At 44.3% G+C, this 26,467-nt stretch overlaps 1 protein-coding gene across 1 annotated transcript in view; it reads left to right on the forward strand.

Moving 5' to 3' along the window:
* Positions 1-26,467, forward strand: part of LOC138447816 (tetratricopeptide repeat protein 39A-like) — a 344,056-nt gene that overhangs the window by 230,439 nt on the left and 87,150 nt on the right. The window contains exon 6 of the mRNA XM_069604182.1: positions 1,915-1,979. Coding sequence (XP_069460283.1) covers positions 1,915-1,979 — 65 coding nt within the window. The remainder of the gene's footprint in view (positions 1-1,914; positions 1,980-26,467) is intronic.

The raw sequence follows: 26,467 nt of genomic DNA on the forward strand, positions 1-26,467 counted from the left end.
CTTATCAGCTGAGCTTGTCCCACGTTGACCAGCTTCACAGGAAACAATATTTATCTCAGTAAACTTCACCAGAATCTCATCAAAAGGCCTTGAAGCAGGAACTTAATCAAAACAGGATCTTCCCTCTTGAAGGTGAACAATGAAAAGCAGTTTAGAATTGCATGGGAGGTCAGAGGTTCATGAAACTTCCAATCAGGAATCGGTACTACTGCCACCATCTTGGTTTGGGGAGTTAGCACTCTGATGAACTGAAGTTAAGATCAACAACCAAAAATCAGATTAAAACAATAAAATATTAAAATCTATAATCTAATTTTATTTACAAAGTACACCTACCTAACCTGGGACCTGACAATTGGGAGGATGTGGGATAGAGGGATACGTATTGGCCCATGACAATAGATGGGGGGCAATGAGGGAGGTGGGTGGTCATGGGGCTTTTTAAGGGTGGACTTGCTCTGAATAGTTAGGTGGGTTGTATCTGCTCATGGTTGAGGTGTAGTAGCAGTGTAAACATAGGGCACGATGATCCAGCTCATGCGAATCGAGGAGTGGTCAACATGGGGGCATTGTGTTTAGGGGTTGCACTATGGCTCACTCCAGCAAATGGTGGTAGCGAGATTGTGGATGGGTGTGGGTTCAGGGATGAAATACCCAGTCCCCCCCCCTCCTACGGTTTCCTGTGGCCCATGGCTATTACCTCAGTGGAGTCAGAGACCAAGTGGATGTGTGGATTATCCGCTGTTGATAAGAGAAAGGACTTGTACAGCTGAGCTGTCAACAAAGCAATTATAATGTCATGTGTTGAGGATATTGGCTGGGCAGCAAAAAGAAATCTTGCCTTATTTTTGTGGAGGGGAGTTGGGGATGGAACAGGGAGAGCCTCCCTCTTGCCTCCCCACAATAATAAAAAAAACAAATGGCACCACCCGGGGCAGGGTCTCTGGTGGCTGGCACAGCAGATGGAAAATGTATTTTCTCGCCCGCTTTTTCAGCCACCTGAATGGTTAATGGCCCTCTCCTAGGTGCAAATGTTTCTTCTGACAATTTCACAAATGCCAAGATTTAAAACCACATATGTATGTTTCTATAGGACCAATGTGCTTAGGGAGTCAAAAGTAGCTCCTGGGTGCTAACCAGTTCTACTAGGCTACAAGCAGGAGCTAAATATCTCCCAGCTCTTGGCAATTTTGAACCGTGTGCATCTGTCTTCTGTCATCATCTCTGCTTCATTTCTCTCAGTTCCTCCCATTCCGTCTTCTTCCACTGTTTCCTTTGACCTTTTTGTGCTTTTTCGTGACCTCCACAACCATTTCTACTCACCTGTAGCCTTCTGATGTCTTCTAGCTATTCTCAAGTCAGGGGTTGGATTACCTTTCTAACTAGGTCCTTTGCATATTATCAACCCCCTGCCAATCAATTAGAGCAGGTCCTCTTGTTCCCTCCTGGGTACACTCTTGGTGCAGGCAATACTATTCATGGCTGGGTGAGCCTGGCGCCTACAGGTGAGCATCACTGTGACTTAATGACTCGCATGTTCCGGGGCAAACCTTCAAGCTCCATATGGTTGTCTAGGAAGGTGACCATCCCAGGTTTCTTTGCAGCTCTAGCAAGGATGACGACCTTGAGGCTCAGCCAAAGTAGGCCTATTTTAACAGTTGCCAACTTGACCTAAACTGACCGTTACAGCCACCTTGGGTTCTCACCATCACAAGAAAGGTATTTGGAGGTGAAAGTGTCCCTCCCTTTCATAGGGGCACCAGTGAGGCAAGCGATGCATGCTTATAATATCTGGGCCCGTTACCTGCTTCTCTTACCCTCTGTATATGATAGGTTATTAGTTTTGTATACTGTATCAAAGCACCACCATTGGTGCACGTGCTAACCTCGCTCTTTGTGGTTTACGCCCTCTAGGATGAGAACATGGTGAACTTCATCAAGGGCGGGATCAAGGTGCGCAGCAGTTACCTCATCTACAGGTGAGATGCACTCGCCAAGCTCACACTCCAGTTCACGCCATGCACACTTGCGCACTGACACTGCGTGCATACTCACACGCTTGTGGTCTATCACCTACTGTTCATGTCCATTCCATCGCACTTATGTATTCTAAAGTACTTTCTTCACCCACAAGGGTATACAAACACGCACTCACACTGTACACATACTCCTCTGTCCCACTCACAGCTTGCACACAGATGTATTAAATTGATGCTCCCAACAAATCACTCCATCAATGCTACTTACATTTCCAGCACACTGACATAAATACACACAGCTTCACATAAACCCTCATGCACACATCTTGCTTGAAACTCTTCCTCTCCCAATACTTTGCACCTTCCTCTTCTTACTCATGTACCCAGATACTTTTCAAAACCCCACATGTCACCTCCTACAAACGCACATGTCCACACACCCTCCTCCTACTCTGACTTTCAACTTATGAATATGCACACATTACTCGCCCACATCAGTGCACACGCTTTGACACCACACTTAAAGAACACGTGGTGTAGAGTGAATAGAGGTTTGAAAAGCTTTAACTGGACTCCAGCAATGTTCTTGTTCAAGAGCTTGCAGACAGAGCTATGACAGCAGGTCCACATGTAGCATCCTTTGACTCAACTTTTGGTAACGATGACCAAGCTCAAAGGCTGACCTTTGCCCGCTGATCATTATGGATAAAGAACTTCTGTCCAACCTGAGCATAATAAAATATAATATTTGACTAATAACCCGAAATTGTTTTGGTGACAAACGGAAAAAAGGAACAAAAAGACACTGAAGTATGTAAAACGCAAGAACATCTACTTGGGATACCATCTGAAAGAGCTAGAGGTGAGTGGAGCCAAGGCCCAGAACCCCAGGCACCTAAGATTGCAGTTGTGTAGTTAGGGGTAACCCACAGAGTGCGCTTTTGGCGCCTTTGTCCCTCTCTGTCTCCCGCTTCCTAGTTCGTGCTAAGCCCCGCCTCCCAAGTGACCTGATTAGTCACCCCTCCCATAACAGACTCACGAACCAGGGCAGCCTCTGCCCGGCAGCCCCTTCGTCTAAGGGTCCCGAGGCAAAGGGCAGCTCCAACAGAGGCGGCTCCAGAAAGTGTCAGCAAGTGTCCGCATGGGAAGCCAGAGAAGCCAGCGAGCAACCAGCCGTCAACCAGCAGCAACCAAAAAAGTAAGTGTGGCATGTGTGGGGAGCAGAGCAATTACTCTACTTCGGAAAACCCTGCCGCTCAACACTACCATGCTGCAGAAATATAAATGTCACCAATGCCGCAATTAATTAGAACTGTGAATATTAGCCTGAATGTTAGCATGTCCCAAACTTTGATAGAATTGTGATTGGTGCACCACAATGGTAGCATGGTGAAAGGTAGCATGTAACCCACTTAAACGGCAGCGTGTCCTCTCACCTATGTCGCTTCTAGATAGGACTGTGAATGTTAGCAATGCCACACTTGGTTAGAATTATGAACACTAGCCTGCGTCGCATCTAGATTGGATTATGAATGTTAGCCATGCCACATTTGGTTAAAACCGTGAATATTAGCTTACGTCAGACCCAGACAGGATTGTGAATATTAGCGATGCCACATGTGGTTCGAACTGTGAACATTAGCCTGCATCGCATCTAGATTGGATTGTGAATGTTGGCAATGCCACACCTGGTTAGAATTGTGAACATTAGCCTATGCCAGAACCAGACAGGATTGTGAATGTTAACAATGCGACACGTGGTTAGTATTGTGAACATTAGGATTAGCCTATGCCAGACCCAGACAGGATTGTGAATGTTAGCAATGCGGCACTTGGTTATAATTGTGAATATTAGCCTATGCCAGACCCAGACAGGATTGTGAAATGCTAGAAATGTTGCTTTTGGTTAGAGTTGTGAGCGTTGGCCTGTGCCAGACCCGGACAGGATTGTGAATGTTTGCAATGCCACACTTGGTTAGAACTGTGAACATTAGCCTATGCCAGACCCAGACAGGATTGTGAATTTTAACAATGCGACACTTGGTTAGAATTGTGAATATTAGCCTATGCCAGACTCAGACAGGATTGTGAAATGCTACCAATGCTCATTTTGGTTAGAGTTGTGAGCGTTGGCCTGTGCCAGACCCAGACAGGATTGTGAATGTTAGCAATGCCACACTTGGTTAGAATTATGAACACTAGCCTGCGTCGCATCTAGATTGGATTATGAATGTTAGCCATGCCACATTTGGTTAAAACCGTGAATATTAGCTTACGTCAGACCCAGACAGGATTGTGAATATTAGCGATGCCACACGTGGTTCGAACTGTGAACATTAGCCTGCATCGCATCTAAATTGGATTGTGAATGTTGGCAATGCCACACCTGGTTAGAATTGTGAACATTAGCCTATGCCAGAACCAGACAGGATTGTGAATGTTAACAATGCGACACGTGGTTAGCGTTATGAACGTTGGGCTGTGTCGCATCTAGATAGGATTGTGATGGTTGGCAACACCACACTTGGTTGGAACTGTGAACGTTGGCATGTGTCACCTCTTGATGCCACACTTGGTCGGAATTGTGAACAGTAGCCTGCCCAGACCAATACTAAATTATGAGTGTTAGCAATGCCGCACTTGGTTGGAATTGTGAACATTGGCCTTTACCAGACCCAGACAGGATTGTGAGTGTCGACAATGCCAAACTTGGTCAGGGTTTCCAGCTTCTCTGGACCTTATATAGGATGCTATTTCCATGTTCCAATCTCCTGTCGCTGTAAGCCCAGCCCCTCTGTGTGCCGCTCTGTTCCCTGCCACCCTGTTCACGTGCCTGGTCTCGGGCGCACTAAAGATAACCATCATATCGCATCACTACGCTTACTCTCTACTACACACCATCATTCAACTACAAAACAGCTATACTCCTGTTAATTCGGCCTAGCTGTTCACATACGAACACAACCCCACTAACACCTCATCACCCTAATAAAACGCAGCTAGCCGAGCACATTCCGGCCTTGTTGCTCTCATAGGCGTCCTTCAAGCCTAATGCAGCCAGAGCCCAGTCTTGGTGTCCACCCACCAGACTGTACACATCTAACTGATATATTCAGCACTAACGCTAGGTTGCAGCTACCATCCGGCAATTACATCAGCTGCACACATCTGGTGTACAGACGCACCCTATGACTCTATCTCTCTCTCTCTACTGACCAGAACTACGGTTCCCGAGGGCGTTCAAATTACCAGCGCTTTGAGGTCATACCAATGATATATAAAGCGCTATATAAATGCCAAGTAAGTAACATAACATAACATAAAAGATCCACACAGCTGTTGCACTGAAAATAATGTAAAAGAAAACTAAAATGAGGTGCATCCTTCATTTTAAGTGTTCACAGGAGGACATTGGGTCATACGCTAGTCCTCCCACAGTATGGATGGGCTGGGTAGAGGTCAGTTGTCAGCAACGTCTCCTTCAGGCTTTCACTAGCTTCTGGCCCAGGAATTCTCTTTTCTGTCTGATGATGGTGAAGGAGAAAGCTCTTCCAAATTCATGGTGGAGAAGGATGCAGGTTTAAGGTTTGCATATTCTTTATACAAGTCTGAACTCTCACAGACCTCAATCTTGCGCTCTCAAAATATAGTGGAGCCCCGGTGCTCTGCAGCAAATGGCATTTCAAAAGGTGTTCTTAGACATCTACTCCAGTCCTCCTCCTGCAGCCCGCTAGGTGCCTGACTATGATCCACATATCCCCACTTCTAAAGGTCTGGTTGGTCTCTTGGGATTAAGTGGTGGCTCCCCCACAACCAGTTTCTTTCCGTCAGGTCCCAGCCAAATATTCCTGCAGGAGCGGATGCTAGCCCTCCAGACCCCCTAATCTCCCTCACCAAACAGTCAAGTTAAGCAACTTCTGTGTGATCCAGTCCAAGGGGAAAGGGGAAGTGGATAAAATAACAACCTTGGGGCTCTTCTGGTCTCCCGTGTCTGCTTCGAACTGATTTCTCTTGTTAAGAATCCTCAGACCTACAAATGAAAATGTGCAACCATTAGTACTTTGTTTTCCTTATTTCTACTGATACAATATATGAGAACCCTCCCTAAATTCCCTGTACATGAAGTCTCTGCCTGATAGCTGAAAGGCGGTCAAAAACTGTGTTGAAGACTTTTTTTCACACTTCACAGATTCTTCAATTCATGTAGTAAATGTTTTATTTCATTACATTTAGGAAATAAAGCTGTGTCTAGCCTTTAAAAGCTGAGCAAAATTGCCTTATCTTCCCAACTACATAGTTCTATTATTGAACTGTAACGTGAATCTCAATTATTCTCGGATTCATCACTTTGGAGTTTAATTGTTAAAATGGAACTGCGACTCTTCCCTTGATGACTGGAAGATGCACTTGAACACAAACGCTATGGAAGATATGCCTCCCTGCAAGCACACTGCGTGTCCAAAAGAAGGTTAAATGTTCAACCCCGCCGGATCTCTGACGAACAGTAGTAACAAACACTCACTTGATCTCCTGGATCCCTGACAAACACTTGTTGTGTAGCACCCCAAGCCTCCTCTCAGAACTCGACATCCGAGTTGACGCATGCAAGGAAGAGAGATCTCTGGATCCCTTTCCCTAACGTGGCTGCAATGACCGCTATGAAAATCTGCGCTACCCTTAGCTAAATGACTGCTTGGCTCGCAAGGAAAATATTAGTTAATTTCAAAACGGACCGCTCAGGTTAGTCTAGTTACATCAAGCACACGCGCTGAGTTAACGTTAGTCTGTACCATACGACGCGCTCTTGATTAGTTAGAATTACACGCGCACTGCATTTTCAACAGATACAAAAGTTCCTTAAGCGTAACGTACCTGCAACCTTTAAGTGGTGTCTGTAGAATAACTTGTGAACAACCAGCAAACTGCAATATAATATAGACGCTGACTCTTCTGCTCACTTTACTGAGAACGTGTCAAAACCTTGTACAATGTTAATGTTCTTTGGTTACACACTTATCTCAAGCCTGATCAAGGTTCCAAACTACCTCACAGTTGTCACCCAGCCAATCAGGGCTGTGTGCCCCCTTCTCCATCTTGCACTAGGAAAACCTTGCGCTTCTGAATAGATAGTCAGAGAACCATTTCCCCCAACAACCAATACAAAAGACTCACTAAGCCATACCTCTCACATGTCTCACCCCAGCCTTCACCTGTCGCATCCTCTTCTTAGCTAAATAAGGATAATCCTGTGTAACCAATAGAAGGGACTCGTACCCAGATCAAAGTGAGAGGAGCTAGAATTAGTTAGTTAAGATTAGTTCCTTCTATGATTACACAGGATTATCCTGCTTATACATTTTATTCTCTGATGACCACAACAACAATCCAATTTAGCATCCAACTTGTGCTATCCAGTATTTAGGGTTGACATTGCCCCTCCTTATTTGACAAGATATTTTTTTCACCCAGGACCAATGCCTTGACAACGACCCAGAGGGTCAAAACACGTGTCGGCTGACTTTTCTACTAGCAAAATAAATTTCAAGACCTGTTACAGTCATAAAACTCACTGTGAATTCATCACTGAACTATCTAGTCAACTTTAAAACATGGGATCTGCGCGTTAAATGTACCTTCTTTCTGTTGTTCATTTCATGTTACCTGGTACTCACTAGGGGGTACCATTCGAAATGCCTCAACAGAGCACGTCCAACTACCAGTGGAATACTTGCATCTGTACTATTGTGGCAGCACTAAATAGCGCACTATCTACCATAACAACCCCTAGGTTTTACGTATAGTAATAACTCAGTTAGGATAGCTGGGAGGCTAACAACATCCCATCCATTTCAACAACTCAGCGAGCTAAGTGTTGATCTACGATACCGGGCGAGGCCGACTCAGACTTTCTTAGGTTGCTATATGAAGTACCAACAAATGAGGTAATAACAGCACATGGAAGCAGTAAGAATCGGATACAACGCTATATAAAAACATGATGTTATCATCTACTACTATCCCTTAATAACTCCAAAAATCAGTCTAGCTCTTGCCTGACTTTTGATTCTGCTCCCTTTTAGCTCTATTTGACCACACCAAAGGTGCTGTTTAAAGAGACATCAGTCATCAAATGTATGGTATTTGGATTTATTAAATTATATAGTGCGTTTGCCAAAGAGCAAAATTAAAGACGAATCTCAGAGGTGCAAGACGATAGTAGTGAAGGCCAACTGTCAAAGCAGAGCAATAATCCAAACGTGAAAGAACCAAGGAATCGAGAAGATGTTTGGTAGCCTGGAAAGATAGAAAATTATGAGCTTTACGAATGCTAAAGAGATGGCCGGTGATGGCGTGTCTTACTAAATGTGCCTCTTTGTTTACCGATTCAGTTTGCTACGAAAGAATTCTGTATGGATACTAGCTATAGTCCAAGCCTTCGAAGCTATGATTAAGTAAATGGGAGGGGCAGTGATGTTGTGTCCTACTAAATGAGACCCTTTGTTTAACGATTCAGTTTGCTATGTATGAATTCTGTATGGTTGTGAGATCTAGTCAGAGAAGCTGAAGCTATGGTTAAGTAAATGGGAGGGGAAGTGATGGCATGTCCTACTAAATCTGCCTCTTCGTTTATCCATTTAGGTTGCTGGGGATTAATTAGGTTGGGTCTTGTTCTATACTCTCGCTCTGGATTGCTTCTTTCTGGCCTTCTTCTTTGGGTCCTCTCCCTGTTCCTACAGTCAAGTTGAAAAACCTAGGGGTGATTATGTCGGCCAATCTCTCTATGGTGTTTACCAGACTGGGTATTTCCATTTGAAAATTCTAAAAAAGATGCTCCATTTGATACCACCACCACTGGGCCTGCCTGTTGTGGCTGCTATGGTGTTGTGCTGGCTGGATTACTGTAACTCTCTCTATCTGGCTCAGCCCAAGGGTTTGGTTCATCGACTCCAACGTCTTCAAAAGCTTGCAGCACGTGTGGCAACTGGGTCACCATATGGGGCTCACATTTCCCCAGTTCTACGCTCCCTGCACTGGCTCCCAGTCGCCCAGCGTATAGGATTTAAGGCGCTGTCCATTGTCCATCGGGTTTTGCATGACCAGGGGACAGAGTACCTTCACACTAACTTTGTGCGCTACCTCCCGACGCGGTCTTTGCGTTGAGCATTGGCGGGTTTGTTGTGCGTGCCCTCTTTCCGCCGCTCCCGTATTGGGGGACGTGCTTTTTCCATTGCTGCGACTCAGCTGTGGAATGAACTTCCTCTGGTAATTAAAAAGATGTCCAACCATCTGTCTTTTAGGAAAGCCTTAAAAACATATCTATTTCGATCTCTGTGGCTGATGGTATGTGGTTGTCGGTCTCACTGGGTTCCGTTTCTTCCTCTCCAGTGCCATGATGCCTTTGGGCGACCGTGCGCTATATAAGAACTCATAACATAACATACAATGGGCCTGTTGAAGAGATTATCTTTATAGGCTAAGATAAAAACAGGTAAACATCACTCTGCATTCCCAATAGTAAACCAGGCAGCTTATTACAGACAATCAAGTTTCCTGGAGAACTTTATAAATGATTGTGACAGATATGTTTAAATGATTCACCTTGCAAAGGCTTTTCCCTTAATACAGGCAGAAGGTGGCCCTTTTCTGAAGATGTCCGTAGATCTGAAGAAAGGCGGTTCAATGGGTGTGGGGGAACGCCTCTGAGCATGTGACTAGAAAACCTTACTTTGTGTATTACCTTGGGCTATTTGCTAAGTTTAGACTGAGAAAACAGAGTTATATCCCTAAATTCCTGAATGAAGCCGCCGCCAGGTGTTCTATGCGGTTCCATTTTAATCAGCTGCCTGCATAATTAATCCATCTTTTATAACTGCAAGCGCGGGACCGGGTTTCAAACCTGTGTTGCTCTGCGCTGTCTTGCTTCCAAGACAGTGCACTGCCCCTGAACTATCCTCCCGGCCCATTTACATAGGCTCTTATAGGTGCACGGAAAGACAGCAAGAAAGAATTGCGAATGTGTTCATTTTGTGGCAACTGCGATGCCACCATTGAGAACATAGGACATATTTTTATTGTATGTCTGAAATGACATTACTAGATAAATGAAACGTTCTTATAAATTGAAGAATTTTGGACGTGACTGATGTTGGCCAACCAAATGTCAATGATTTTGTAATCAATCACTGTCTTTGGTTTAAGAAATAATTGACATCACTTTATATACATTTTTATGTATACGGTGTAAGGTTTGATCCAAACCAAGTTACCAAATAAATGAAGTGGGCGTTAATATTTTCGGTAATGCGCCTGTAGCTGGCACTTACGCTCTGCAACGAATGTCGTTTTAAATAACAATTCTGAGCTGGGCCTTGCAGCTGCTAGCCCCAGGGTGATCCTGTTTATATAAAAGACGAGTGGACATACCCGTGTACTTTTGCAATCCAAATAAACCTGCCCTCCTCATGTTACCAGCGTGAGCCTCCAGAGGTTGAAGTGTTTGCATTGCTTTACTCAGAAGCACGCGGGCGGCTGAGTAAAATAGGAGGCCTCGAGCCCTCCCCAGAGGTAGAGGGAAGGGAAAAAGTAAAGACTCTGAGGTCCGTGGCCAGGTGTCATGGCGGGACCAACCGACAGACCACACGCATGCGCCGGCACATGGCGCGCGCGCCGGCACATGGCGCACGCACGCACGCAAACACGTTCTCTCCTTCCCACCCCTCTTCCACTTTCCCTCGTGGTCTTTCTTATTTTTTCCCTCGTTACCTCTATTCTTTCTTGTTCTGTTTCACCATCTTTTCTTTCTCTCCTCTTTGTATATTTCACTAGCTTTCCTTTTCTCTCTTTAGTTCTAGTTCGTGTCTTTCTTTCTTTTTCACTCACTCCTCTTCCCCCCCACCACCCACAAACTGAAATGTTTGACCTCCAGATGCTTCATACCCTTCGAAAATCACATTTTCTTGCTTCAGAAGTTGACTTTTTAGACTCTACTGTTTGTCAAGTTTCCCACAGATAAAGTGCTGTATGTGAATATGTAAAAACGTATGTAACTTGCCATGCCTCTCAAGCAAGTGGCTTGTCCTAGAGGCGGGAGGCCTTTAACGCTTTGCCCAGGCTTCCTCATAGCTGATGGTGTCTCGTGAGAGGGGCCATCGGCCCCCTCTGATCTCCTTCACTCCCCCACCGGCAGCGCTAGGCCCATCAGCATGTGTAAATCACATGAGAGCCATCACATTGTGATAGTCGCCTGAAATGTGTGCACATTGCAGTTAATGTGAGCTGCAGAATGACATTTCCACCACAATACCCCCTGCCAGAAGCCTTCCCCATTTCACAGAAGTTTGCGACTTTTTGCTTTTTTTGATGTGATTGGTAAATGAACAGCTGGACAGTAGGGCATGTCGTTACAGGATGGGCGGACTGGTTGCCCACACATGGATCTTCATAGCTAGTGAAGCCTGGGCGAAGTTGGGCAAAGTCGGCCCTCGCTGTCTGCAGCTGTCCACGGCAAACCCACCAGTCCTTGGGTGCCTTCGTGAATCACCCAACTTGGCCAGCCATGCCATCTCCATCTGACCACCGTACCCAGCACAACCATTTCCTCAAATTCCTGGTTCAACGCTCCACTCTACTCTGGTACTGGTATCATATTTCATGTTCACTTCTGCTTTTATCATTATGTCTCCAGAAAACAGTCCTTCTCCTGCTGGATTTACCTTTACCCGTAACTATGACAATCTCATCTACCCTACACGTACTGCTAACGCTGCAGTTATTGACCTTGGATTAGGAAAATGCAAGATCAGTCTGCAACAAATCATCTGCCGTACTAGACCTTTTTCTAAGACTCAACTTACACCTTCTCTGTATCACATAGACATGGATTCCTCCATACAATACCATGGTCGCTGCCTCTCTGACCACCTCGCAGACCTCATTTTGCCATGTCCCTCATCCCATTGCTCGGGGAGGGGGTATTGGCATTCTCTATCAATCCTCTTTCTCGCTCCTTTCTCCATCCTTGGTTCTCCCTACTTATTCTTTGTTTTAATTTTTATACAATCTTTTCTAAACCCTATCCTATTTCCTTCCCACTCATCTACCGACCGCCCTGGCCTTGTGGCTCCTTTTGTGATGATATTGATCATCTTCTTTCCTATATTCTCCATACCCCCACAACTCTAATACTGTTGGGTGACTTCAGTCTTCACCTTTTGTTGACACACCCCACTCTCCCCTTTCTCTCAATTCTTGACTCTCATTTTCTCCACCCTCTTTCTACTCCTCCATCTCATATTTCTGGTTCCTGTCTTGATCCTATTTTTAGCTCTTTCTTTTCTGCCGCCCCTGTTTCCCCTCTCCCAGTCTATCTCTATGACCACTATTTTCTTTCTGTGTCACTGTTTCCTCAAGTTTCTTTGCATTCTTCTGTCTTCTCTTCCACATAATCATTCTTTCGACGTGATTTACGTAACTTTAACTCCTCACCCTTTTCCTCCACTTGTACCTCTGTGATTCCTCTCCATTCCTCTTTTTCATCCCTAACGCCTGACGAGGCTGCCTCTGCTTTTTCTTCATCTCTCGCTTCCTCTCTTGATTCACTTTACCCCTTATCACCTTTTCATCCAACTCGCAAACCTTCTCAACCATGGCTTTCCTCCCATCTTTGTTCCATGTGCCGTTTCCTCCGTCATCCTGAAAGACGCTGGCTCAAGACCAAATTCAGGGCGGATCTTTCTTAACACTTTTCCTACCATGCTCTTTGTGATGACTGTTTATTTTCTGTTAAATGCCTCTACTTTTTTGATCTCGTACACCCGAGGCGTCTTTTCAAATTCTTTCTCGCCTTCCGTCTCCTCCCACCCTTGACTTCTCTGTTAATTCTACTCTGTCAGCCTCTGACTTTGCTCGGTTTTTCTCCTCTAAGGTAGCTCCTCTTCGTGCTGACATTGAAGCTTTCCATCTTACCTAAACTCACGACATCTTCTACTCCTGCTTCCTCTGCCTCCATCTCCTGCTTTCAACTAATCTCGAACGCTGACACTTCTCTTCTATTTGCTAAAGCTCACCCCACTGCCTCTCCTACCAACCCAACCCCATGCACTCATTCTCAAAGTGTACCCTCCTTTTGTGTCTTACCTCCTCACTTTCTTCAATATCTGCCTCTCAACTTCTACTTTCCACATGTCTTTTAAGCATGCTTCTATCATCCCAATTTTAAAGAAACCATACTGCCGACTCACTAATTGATTCAAATTTTCATCCGATTCCCCTGCTACCCTATCTCTCTAAATTACTTGAACAGTTGGTCTATTCCCAAGTTTCTACCTTTGTTTCCTCTCCCACAATTCCAGTCTGGCTGTCGTCCTCATTACCCCTTAGAAATTGCACTTCTCTCTGTTTTGCATTCACCCCTTTCTGAACGGTATTCCAAACCCTCTCCTTATCATTTTGGATCTATCTGCGGTGTTCGACACTGCCGAGCGCTCTCTTCTACTGGTGTCTTTCTTCCTTTGGTTTTGCGGGCTCAGTCTTATCTGGGTTTCAATCTCATAGACCTTTTTTTGTTTCATGGGCTGGCAAATCATCAAAATCTTTTTTGCTTGCCCATGGCATCCTGCAAAGGTCCATCTTGAGCCCTTTTCTATTCTCTCTTTACACGTCCCTTCTTGCTGCTGTTATTTCTTCCTTTGGTCTGTCACACCACTTTAATCTGATGGCACAACTTTTTCTCTCCTTTTCTTCTTTTCTTCTGAGATTCACCACCCTCTTTCTGCCTGTCTTCTGACCATCAAATCTTGGATGTCTTCTGACTATCTTACACTTAGTGCAGGGAAAACTGAGGTTCTCTTCTTTCCTGCTAACACCCTTGCCCCTTTTGCCCACGTCCTTTATTTCTCCCGCGCCCCATCTCAGCTTCCAATCTCGTCTACTGCCTGAAATCTTGGGCTCTACCTTGACTCTAATCTATTCTTCTCTCATCACATTTCTCTAACTTCACGCGCTTGCCACTTTCACCAACACAATATCCGTAAAGCTTGTCCATTTCTTTCTTTTCAAGCATCTAAACTGTGGATCTTTTCCCGACTCTTTTACTGTTCCTCTGCTCATTTTGGGCTCCCAATTTCTCGACTTGCTGCTGTAAAATCTGTTTTTAACTCTTCTATTCGTCTCCTTTTTCTCCTTCTCTTCCCAGACTCATCACTTCTTCTCTTGCTACTCTTGGCTGGCTATGTTTTCACTTTCAACTTAAATTTAATTTCCTTTGCCTAGTCCTCAAATGCCTCCTTGGTCTTGCTCCCGACTGTCTCTCTGTCCTGGTATCCTTCTATACCCCTTCTCATCCTCTCCACTCCTCCTCTCAATTTCTATTGGTGGCAACTCGCTCCCTTTGTGCTCAATCTCATGTTCGTACTTTCACTCTTTTACCCCCCTTCACTGGAACACCCTCCCTTACTCTCTTCGTTCTATCTCTGTTCTTAAGTCACTGAAGTCTCACCTTTTGGAACATGCTTGATTGGTTGTTTTCTTATTATTTTTTGCTTATTCATTTTATTGTATCATTCCCTGTACAGCACCTTGGCTTAAATACAAATACATGACCCATTGCGTTGTGCATGCCAAGATAATGTACCCTTTGATGTTACTGTGGCCTAGATTTTGCTGTATTCTGAATGTATAGCAGCTCATGCCTGATTCCTCCTGCCTCTAAGGGCTGTAACAATAGGAGTTATTGTTCGAACCAAAGATTGGAGATTGGAGTCGGAAGCAGCCTCATTGAGAGAGACGAGAGACGAGAGGTGCGGCTTGACTCTGTCATTGCGCAATCGTACATCCTGAGGTTCTTTGCTCTAAACCCTTATCCTCAGAGAGAGAGTTGGTGTGCGTTCTGAGCATAGCCGAAGCGGTGGACGGTCGGTGGTCAGTAGCCAGCCCCGGAGCGGCTTGTCTTGGAGAGGACCAGGACTAGGTGCCTGGAGAGGATAAGGAGAGGATAAGGAGAGGACAAGGGTAAGATTACATTTGGCAGGATAAAGCCTGCACTAAATAGTGCCGCCCAGCTCTCAGAGAGCCCTTCAAGTTTTAGAGTCTCAAGCTCGGCAGGAGTTGCCGAGTGACTCAGCCCATTTGGGTGACCGGCCCGCTGCGGCAAAAGCAAAACCATAAGTAAAAGTAAAGGCAAAAACATCAGAGTCAGCATACGCTAGAGATACCAGAGATGGCTGATATTTTCTTTTTCATCATACTTCAGCATTTAAGTAAGCATTTCAGCTGCCGGTGGTTCCCTTTACGTGGTTTTCTTTAGGGGCCAGGGGGACAACAATCTGCCCTTGTTAAAGTTGTTCTTAATCTGAAAATCCACTGTCAAACTTTGAACTGCTAACCGTGAACTGTTAGAAACTGTGTGCACTCCAGTATACAGTATACAGGACACTTAAGCAGCGCGTCCGGTCGGGAGCCTGCGGGAAACAAATCCTTTGATTCTGACCGGAACACGAACATTCACCTAAGTATATGAACAATTTATTGCTTCCATAAAGGAGATTACTGGGAGAGAATAAAAAAAGGGAATATAATAAACTATGCCGCCCGTGGAGTCCCTGAGAGTCCCGCTTTGCCGCTTTGCCACAGCGGCGCGGCTGCGGTGCTCTGGAGGGCCGCTAAACCAAAGTAAAACTTGGTCCAGGCTGATAGCAGCTGCTAAATGACTATGCGCATATCCCTAAAATCAGGCATGCCGGCACTGAGCCCTCTAAAGAGCGTGAACATGGGGTGCCCCAGAAAACAGGGCGATGCTGGCCTGTCATGCTCCACCCTGAGACTGAGTCGGTCAAAAGACCCTGTCCCTGGGAATGCTGACATATGTAAATTCTGTAATGGGTCACTCTCTGCTTTTCGGGCTCAGTCTGGGAACACGCCCCTAAATTCCCAGGTGAAGAGTCATGGTGAGGGGGGTGACTGCCCGGGAATAAATAGCAAATTGGGTCACAACCCTGTGATTTTGCAAATAGAGGAGAATCTGAACAAGCTCCCAGTACTGTGTCCAGCGAAGGACTGTTCTATATCAGACACAGCCTTATTGGAATAAATACCGGCAACTGGTGCCCCGGACCAAGAGTCTTGCAAATCAACTGTACCTGAAGTAAAGAAAGTTGACATTTCTGTGATAGATTTGGATGCAAATGACTGTTTTCTTGAACACTCCTCTCTCTGGAAACCTATCAGCCCCTCTGGTAATGTTCACGGAGAGCTCAATAAGTGAATCTCACTCGAGGAGTGAGGCTCATGGGCAGGTAAATGCGTCAGTAATATCTGTAAGGGAATCTCATACCATTAATGATGAACATGAAGTAGCAACTGTGTCAACCCACAACCAAAGTATGAACACGTCTGTTGTAGTCCAGCAATCTGATAATGGTTGGGGGTTTGTGTTACATGCCATGGATCTTGCGTTAACTACAATGTCCAGATCTCTTTTAGCATGTGAACAGAAATTAATCCTTCAGAGTAAATGTATAGATAAAATCATGGAGGGGCAAGTTCTAAATGAGGCTGCACTAGTCAGAATTTGAGACATTTCTGTGGCCGCAAGAGAAGTGAAACCTCAAATGAAGTCGGCATCAGCACAAACAGACATACCCCTTGAGAACAACACAGGAGAGCTGCATGTTAGAAACGTGAGTTCAAAACCAAATGTGATTGAGTCAGTGATATGATGATGTTATTTATGAATCCTCGAGAGGGGGTGGGGGTCATAAGGCACATGGGGAAGATAAAAAAATTCTGCAACCTAGCCCTGAGGAAATGCTGGAACAAAATTCAAAATCTAAAACATCAGACTTAATTGCCCCCCAAAAAACAACAAAACAAAAAAACCAAATGTGGTAAGCAGGCCCCTACAATACCCCTAAAAAAACTAACAAAGAATCAACAGACCCTTAAGACGATAGGAAATCGTCAGTTAAACACTATTTTAAGGTAATCTCAGTCTCCAAACCACTACAGCTGCATCTGAAGCCATTAAACAAAAATATCTAGCTCGAGCCCTTGATCGAGGAAATTGGACCCTATATTTTCGTCCAACCCAAGCTTTGGACTATCCTCCTTTGGATGAACTTGTCAGGGAGTTAGTAATGACAGAGAATGATTCAGAGAAAAAGTAAAATTCCCCGAAAACTAAATTGGTGAACTCTTCTTCAAACTTGATCGTTGAGTCGGAGGCTAAGGTCCGTGCAGCCGAAATACATCGCGCTGAGATCAGGAAAGCAGTAGATGAGTACATGGCAAATGCAGCCCCTACTATATTATTGCCACCTGATAAGCCGAGTCTCTTTGGCGTGCTCGACATGGCCGATAAGGGGAAAAGTATATTGGCCCTGGAAAGAGCTGTCGGAGCTGAGCCCTTTCATCCCCATAGACTGAGTACCGTAAAAGTAAGTCAGGTAAGAGCTTCCCCTAGTCACCCGAGAAGGAGTGGGGAAGTGAATCCTTCCCAAGGGTCAGACCTTGCTAACCACCCCCGACTCACCCCGATCCAGAATACGAACATTGGGGATTTATCCCAAATAACAGGACCAATCATCTCCTTGATTGAGAATGCTCTCAAGCGATTACAAGGCCCCAACTCATGTAAAGGGGAGGTGACCCCACAGGCTAGGGGTAACCAGGTGAAGAGTCCTCAACAAAAACCTCCTATGAGGAATCTTCCGTCATCGTTCCCCCTAAGTTTATCATGTAGAAGACATCCTTGTACTCAATATGATCTTAATAGGAGGGCAGTAATGGCAATAGTCTCTGAGATCCCGCAACTACAGGATGTGGTTTTCTCAGATATGTCACTAGTGGAATTTCCTGCCAAAACTAATCTAAACTCAGTAATATTGTGGTTCAAATCCAGAGTCGTTCAAAATGTAACATGGCAGGCTAAAGATGAACTGTTTGCTCTGGGATTTGTTCTGGAGCCGCTAGCTGATACAATTTATAATGGCCCCCCCAAGGCTCGAAGGCCAATGCTTCTGGACAGAAGTAGTGTGAGGGAGGGGGGCGGGAGGAGCGGCTGTTGATGGTAAGTTGGAACACCCGAGGGTTTTCCCACCTCATAAATAACGATCAGAATTAATTGTGTAAATATGATAATATGATATTGTATTTCTACAGGAAACATGGCTTACGGATGTACCAATATGGGATGATCACGAAGTACTTCTAAACCCGGCGGTGAAGCCTGGGACAGGCCGCCCAATGTCAGGTCTTCTGATTGCGGTCAAAATGGGAAGAGGCTTAAATTCTGAACTCTGATCCAGTCCAAATAGCTATATGATGTTGGCTAAATTAACGGCTGGATCAGAGCTTTTTGCCCTAGTGAATATATATTGGAACCCCATTGCCATGTCGAATGACACTTTTCTTAATGATTTAAACAATATTCTAGACCTTGTTGTCTCAGACTCAAAGATATGAGGAATTGTGATCGCGGGCGATCTAAACCTAAATTGCCTGAGTAAGGCGGGAAGTAAAAACAAAAAAAGATGGAAAAGATGGAAATCTCTTGTAAAAGATAGAGGCTTGAATATGCTTAATTGTGCATTCCGAACTGATATCCCCACCCGCTCCGACATGGCAAAAAGGTGACAGCAAGTCGGTAATTGACTACATCTATGTAAGCGAAGAACTCTGGCATGCTGTAATGAGTTTCTGTGTGATAAAAACTGTGGCTAGTGAGATTAACAAATTAGAAGCCCAATGGAGGTGTGAACTGACAAATGATACGATGGTGTCCAAGCATAGGTCTACCTGTACAGTGTATGCAGGGGGTAAAAAACTATGATGGTCAGTGAATGAAGTACGTACCCTGGATCGTTTATTAGAAAAAGGCCATCCAGACTATAACGCGTTGCTAAAGAACGACACAAAGGAACGGCCAGAGCATTTGCAAGGGCCCCGAAAACAAGGTAGTAAAGATAAGCAGTCATCCTTACATCTTCATGTTTTCAATAGAGAGGTAAAAGAAAAGAAAGCGAGACTGCGCCACGATCTGAGAGCAGCTCCTAATGCTCCCCCACTGATCAGGAAGACCCTTGCCAAGAGATTGAAAACCGGGTATAGAAACAGGGTGAAAGGCCAACGAGCAATCCTGTATCACGAGGATGGGGCTAGTATGCTGAAAATCCTAGCGAGTAAGAACATAGCGAAAATGTGTTCAACTATAAACCATACAATCACGGACTCCCAGATAAGTCTCCAGGTGAATGCAGTTTTGACTCAGAAATGGATTGACCATTTCTCTCACCTCTATGCCCGACCCACTCCAACGGGCATTGGCGAAGTTGATGGGCCATTGGCACCTTTCCATCTTATATTTGATTTGGAGGACATCCTACATTTGATTGGTAATGCCTCTAACTCAAAAGCTTGTGAACCGGATGGACTGTCTAACTGCGAACTGTAAAAATTCCCTAACAAATGGGCAATGGTCCTGTATAAAATCTTTAGGGCAGTAAATGAATCTCAGAGGCTGCCTCGTTCGTGGACACAAGCAATCACTATCCCCATTTATAAAAAGGGGGACAGATCAGAACCAAGTAGTTACAGGCCTATCTCGCTGCTTGATGTGCCTGGTAAACTGTATTGTCGTCTAATCTTGAAAGAATTACAAGCCTGGGTAAAGTCTTAAAAATTGGTTGACCCACTGCAATCTGGATTTGTAAAGGGCCTCCGTACAATCCCCAATATAATACTACTTAATTTGATCAAGGCACAGCAGTTTGAGAGATCGCAACCCCTATACATGGGATTTATAGACTTTAATGCAGCATTCGATTCTGTTCACCGTGACCTGTTGTTCCACAAATTGAAAGTGTACGAGTGCCCGACCACCCTATGGTCCCTGATAATTTTGTTTCACTCTAAAACATTGATGCGGGTTCGCATTAGCCTGGATGGGAAACTGTCCCCGGAAATTGAAACATTACGTGGCTTGAAACAGGGTTGTGCGCTGGCTGCGTTTTTATTCAATTTCTTTATTTTCGATCTTGGTCATGAGTTCGCAAATTGTAATGGGGATCAGCCTAAGTTCGGGGCTCAGCAGATTCCGTACCTGTTATATGCGGATGACCTCGTTCTACTGTCACAAACTCCGCAAGGGCTACAGCGTCTGCTAGCAAGGCTAGGGGACTATGCCTGTGAAAATAGATTGACGATCAATGTGGGCAAATCTCAAGTAATCGCTTGTACCACCAAGTTGGGAATCGGGAGGCTATCTTCCTTGTACTCATGGTCGATACAAGACATCAAGCTCGAAAAGGTGTCGGAGTACAAATATTTGGGGATTGAAATTTCTAACATTCAATCTAAGGGGAATCTGGGTGCAGTGGTTGAGAGTAAATTGCGCCAACTGATCTCACAGTCAAGAATGTTAATTAAAAAATATGTTAAATTTTCTCTAAAACTTGCAGTAGAATTCTACAAAATGAAAGTGGTCCCGATTTTGTTGTACGGCGTTGAGAGCATGGTGCTAGACAAAACTGCACAATGGGAGGGCTTAGAATTCAAGTATTGGAAGGAGATTCTAGGCTTACCCAAAGCGACTCTGTCTGCAATGGTGCGTTACGAGCTGGGGTTGGTGTCTTTGAATGCACAGGCAAGGTGGCGACAATGTGCCTTGCTTCGTAAGTGCCTCTTAGGTTTAAATAGTGGTACAATTTTGGAAGTTTTGGCCTTTGCTCTGTTAAAATCATGCAATTCATACCCATGGAAATGGTTGAAGTGTGTGCTGACTCACATGTTGGATGCAAATGTAGCCTTAGAGCTCCTACTCTATAATCCAGACCGCGCAAAAGCCAAGACCTATTGCGCCGACTGGGAGGGGACGCTATCTAGGTGTTTGCGGCATAAAGATTTTAATGTTTGGGCGTTTGGCTTGAAGCCTTACGGAATTATGGCACCGTATTTGGTGAAATGCTCATCCCTGTTAATTCGATCGGGGTTCCAAAGATTTAGATTGAATCTATGGGGTATGCGGGATGTATTATCTAGACGCAATCTGATCACTCCCGAACAAAACTTCTGTAGATATTGTTTGGCTGTACAGCAAAAACAAACATTGCAACACGTGCTAGTGGTTGTCCATCCCTAATATTGGTGCGAGAAAGATGTTTTCAGAACATTATCACCTTTCACACGTACACTTCTGGTGAGCGTAAATGGCAAATTCTGTTCTCAACCTCAAGAGAAAGAGTACAGATCGCAATAGTACAATATTTGACAATGGTTCTCCCTTGCGTTGCTGACTCACATCACGATACATAGATTGGCATCTATAAGGGCATAGAATTGCCATTCATGTACCGTGGAGGGTTGGTAAGCCTAAACCAACATGTTGAAGAGTGTGGAATTCTCTATATTCTCGTTGTGCGACCTCCTCGCTGGTGATGTGGGTCTTGTATTGTCTTGTACTGTCTTAAAATTCATCCAGAAGGTATGTGAAATGCAAATGGTTGTGTTGTACAGATGCTTCTCTTGTACCCCTTGTATATTATTGTTATTTTATTTTGTTCTTAATTTTTTTTTCTTGTGTATTAGTCTTGTATTTTTTTTTGTAAAGATTTGAAAAGTTGTGTATCAACTGAATCAAATTAATAATAAAAAAGGAGTTATTTCTACCAAATATAATGATATTGCATTTATCGACCAGGTGAAAATTCAGTGTTGAACATGTACCTTCCAGTGCTATGCATTCACACTACAGTATGTTTTTGATCAATTGTGAAGTTAAAAAGAACTGTGCTCTAGCACCTTGAAGCGTCTCTTGTGCTAGATGGAATTACCAATAAAGATCTCAGACCAAATAACCAGACAGACTCAAAGAATATGGCAACATACTACTTTATACCCAATTTGATAAAGCAGGGTCAACTGGCAGACTTGACTCACTCACAAACTTGATTACACAGAGGTCTTATGCCCCAATATGCGTCATCTAGTACGTCATCCTACGTGGCAAGCTATAAAACGTATTAGCGGAACGGATTGGTTAGGGAACATGTCTACTTATATAATGTATATAGGTTAGTACACCTTTGGCTGTCTCTTATCTGTTAGGAATAGCTCGAACTGCCTCTAAATACATATAATACGGAGTATAATGAACGATATGACAGATTATTGGTCTATGCAACTTTGTATAGCAGGTTTCCCCATAGACCCACTGATTGGTTAGCAATCTCACCCAACTGTGGACTTTCGGCTCAGGCTAGCAGTATGTAAACGAAATCTAGGTGCTTGAATCACGTTTGATTACTCCCCACTTTCCCAATTAGTCCATCTCTCATCAGTCCGGCCATGAGCCAAAGTTTCCAGTGTTTAGTTGACCTTGTAGCCTGCTCTCTGTTATGGGACATTCAAGGGAGTGTAAACACATAACTAGCTTCATCCGAGGCTTAATGAATAGCCCATGTTTTTTACTTCCGAGTCACAAGTGAAGAGACCACAAATGTAATTATACCCAGTGTCATTCCTCTTCTTGGCCTCTAGAGACTTGTTCACTCTACCTTGTATAGACTTTATACACTTTAAATTGTCCAATACTGGGCTCTTGCATATGTTTTCTTCTTTAATCTAAGAGAAATATGTCTTGTCCATGGCTTATTTGTCTGCTTCCCTGTTTGCTTTGCAGCTATTCCTTAAAAATAGCATCCTTGATCCCAAACCAACATAGACTCCTCTTTGTTTTGCACACAAAGCAATTTTTCCAGCATCTCCTGGCTCGGAAACCTGATCTATTTCTGAGGTAGCTGAATTGAATCTTTGCACGAGCCGGCGTCAATTTTCCAATTAGGGCCGTCCTTGCCAAGTTATATATTCCTCTATAGCAAGCTTCTCTCTATGCCTCATTACGAGTACGGCGGTAGGGGGTTAACAGCACTGGTAAGGATGCCGGTGCCGTTAACCCCCTACTGCCGCATTCCAAGGTCCCTTAGCGGATCCCATTAAGGCCGGCTGGTTTTACCAGCCGCCCTTAGCTGGAGCCACTAAGGGACCAGGGAGCTAATAACGGGCCCGCTATTTGTGAGCCCGTTATTAGCTCCTTCCCCATTCCCAGTGAGCCCTATGGAGGCTCGAATGGGAATGGGGAATGGTTTTCAGAATGGGGACTTACCGGGTCCTCCAAGCTTGGAATGACCCGGTAAGTCCCCATTCCGACCACCCGGACTCGGACACGGGTTTGGAAGCAGCCATGTTGCTAATAGCACCATGGCTACCTCCAAACTCCTAATGAGGCCCTGTATCTCATCTACCTTGCGTTACTGCGTATTTACTCTTGTAGGTTAACAATTTACTTTGTATTCTTTTGCATTCATGATTACTTAATCGTTTCGTACATGTTTCTCTTATCATTTCAGTTACATCGTCTCCCTTCACTATTTTCATATCTGTACAGTATGTCCTTGTATAGCGTCTTTATGACATCGCTCTACCTTTATCAGGTTTCACTCAGCGCTCCATAATATCCAATAGTGGATGCTGACATCCTTCCACACTTGCAGTGCGAGGGTACATTCGATACGGTTGTCTGAGTGCATATCACCTCTCGTACACTCAAATCGGTATAGGCATAACGCATGGAATCCCATATAGGGCCCTTCTCCTGCTGTTCCAGTATGACGGCGGTGAGGGGGCGGGAGTTATGGAAATTACATCCGATTGCTCCTCTACAGAACATTTATTATGATCGCCATCTACAACCCTCTTATGCCCCCTCCAGTCTTTCTTAATGCAAAAACATGAATTTCTCTCAGGCCTTTGACACTGTTATCATACATTGTTATGGTTTAACTAAAGGCCTGGGGAATCTCTGATTCACTGCAGGCTGTTTTAGTGTACCTACATAAGGATACAACATTATAGGTTAGGTTGAATGGACAGGGGAGCTTGACTAAGGAATTCCCTACCCATCGGGGTCTGAGGCAGGGAGGTGTCCTCGCCCCATGTCTCTTCAACCTATACCTCTGTGACTTAGGAGACTAGATCGCATCAGTTGTCTTCGTTCGCGTTTACAATCTTTTTCGGTGCCTTGGTTGGCTTATGTGGACGATGTGGTGGTAGCAGACCTCACGCAGATGGGTCTGCAACATCTCATTGACACGATCATAACTTATGCAGCTAAAAATGACCTTGTAGTGAATAAGAATAAAACCAGTGTGATTCGTTAGAAGACAGCCCTCTGACTCCCTTGACCCAGATAAAGTGCTTGGCATTTGAACTAACTGCATCACTGAATAAAATAGAATTCTATAACCGGTTAAAATTGAAAGCAAATCTTCTTGCAAGCCAAATAAGGAAGGTTAGCTCTACTTTTAGTACATTTTCTATTTTCCTGCTTATTGAGTTTTATAAATCAAGGGAAATAGATTGGAATGCCTTAGACGCAGGGTTGTTCAACTGTGGGCTTCGGCTGATAAAATCCTGACGCGTTTTCACGATTTCCCTCATCAATATTCATGAGGAAAAATGTACCTACATTTAGAATCAATGGGCCTCATTACGACCCTGGCGTTGGACCATGGTGCTATTAGCCTATTAGCTATTAGCACCATGGTCCATGCCGGTAACTTACCGCCATGGCGGAATGGGGAATTACCGCCCCATTCCGATGTTGGCGGGGCGGTAATTCCCCATATCGCCATGGCCCTTCCCCATTCCCATTTTTGCCCCTTAGGGCTCAATGGGAATGGGGAAGACGCTAAGTACGGTGCCGCAAATTGCGGCACTGTACTTAGCACCAAGGTCCCTATGCGGGTTGGTTTTTAACGCCTGCAAAAAGCATGCGTTCAAGTCTCCAACCCGCAAAGGGACCTCGTAATCAGGCGCTAAGGGATTACTGTACGGGTACCCTTACCGGTACCGGTAATCCCTTAGCGCCAGGGTCGTAATGAGCCCAATTGTATGTAAATGTATCGCATGAATATTAAAAAGGGGTATCCTGAAAACCGGCATGGATCTGGCACTCAAGGCTTGGAGTTGGACAACCCTGCTAGGGATGCATATGGAAGAAGATCCTCAACCTTCCTTTGAGTCTTTCCGTCACTGTCCTAAGTTTCGAATTGGGTCTGGTGTCATTCAAAGGAAGTCATCAATGCAGGGTGATCTGGTTGTATTGAAAAATATTGGGCCCTCTCCAGGATACAGTCTTTGAAGATTTTAGAGATGCCCTGTTGATAGCTGTATCGGGCCCTCTTGAAAGTTTCAAGAGGTATGCTGACTCCATCTTGGCGGGTGGTGCAATTAGCCTAGATACACTGTTAACTGATCCGGTCTTCGCAAGGAAACCGCTCTTTCAGGCAGATTGGATTTTCACTATCAATCGGATGAGATCATATTCCCTCCACAATTGCTTCTGAAAGAGAGACAAACCTTTAGGCGCTATACCATTTTAGTTCAAGAAATCACTGACTGCACACTGGAGACAAAACTTTCTTCGATTCAAGTTAAACCTTCTCGCTAGCATCCAAGTATTAGCCAAACGCTCAAAGTCACAGGAGCTTTCTGGTTTCTGTAATCTTTGCGAATCTAAAGTGAGATCCAAAGTCTAAAACAGATTGCAATCTTTTATACTGCATTGGGACATATGCTAATCCTGACACTGGGTAATTGTACACATATTGCCCGCTGGCTGTCCACTGAACAATTGTGGGACTGCCTATCAAGTGGTCAAGAGACTTCATTGACTTTGGTGGTACTGAGATTAAAAAAAATATTATTCTAATCGGATATGGACCTGATAACTTCTATTTTTATCTGTTTATAAAAAGGAGAATAGATTAACTTGCACATTAATAGACTTGTTCAGTTTGTCGCTAGGAATTAATACATTTTTAGACTAATGTATCTTAATTGTTATAGCAAAAAACTCTTTTAGAGATCGTTTTACCTGTTTTTGAATCCTTTTAAAATTGGTGTATTCCTTGTATTACTTATACGGTGTTAAATGTGAAAGGTTAACTTGTGTAACCGGAGCACATTAATAAATACATTTGAAAAAGTATCATGTTTATGCTCAGACATGTTCTTCCTGCTTCGAAGCACTGTAAGACTAGGTGTTATATTAATAAGAAATGTAACCCCCAGAGTCAAGGCATTACCAAAAGATGTTATTATGCACATTTAAGGATAAATAGCTGGTAGGAGATGTAAGAGTGCAGAGGTACGAGTCTGACACATTGGTGGCATGCTTGTTGGCAAATACTTTTATTAAAAGTGTAAAAGAAACCTATCTTGACCTATAATCTATGAGGGGTTTCCCTACCTCAACAAAAATACTAAAGACTCTGTCAGGATATCCGTAATATAAAATGTCAGCCGTCCTGCGTCCAAACCTATTTTTGACCCTTGCACTAAACTAAGGAATAACTGGGCATCTTCTTGATCCAGGGGGAAGTCTTCTCTCGGTATCTGGACACGGCCCTATAACGTTCAGTTAATGATGTGAAAAC

Source organism: Ambystoma mexicanum, chromosome 3q (genome assembly GCF_040938575.1).
Source record: "Ambystoma mexicanum isolate Mex_15411 chromosome 3q, UKY_AmexF1_1, whole genome shotgun sequence".
Taxonomy (NCBI): Eukaryota; Metazoa; Chordata; class Amphibia; order Caudata; family Ambystomatidae; genus Ambystoma; species Ambystoma mexicanum.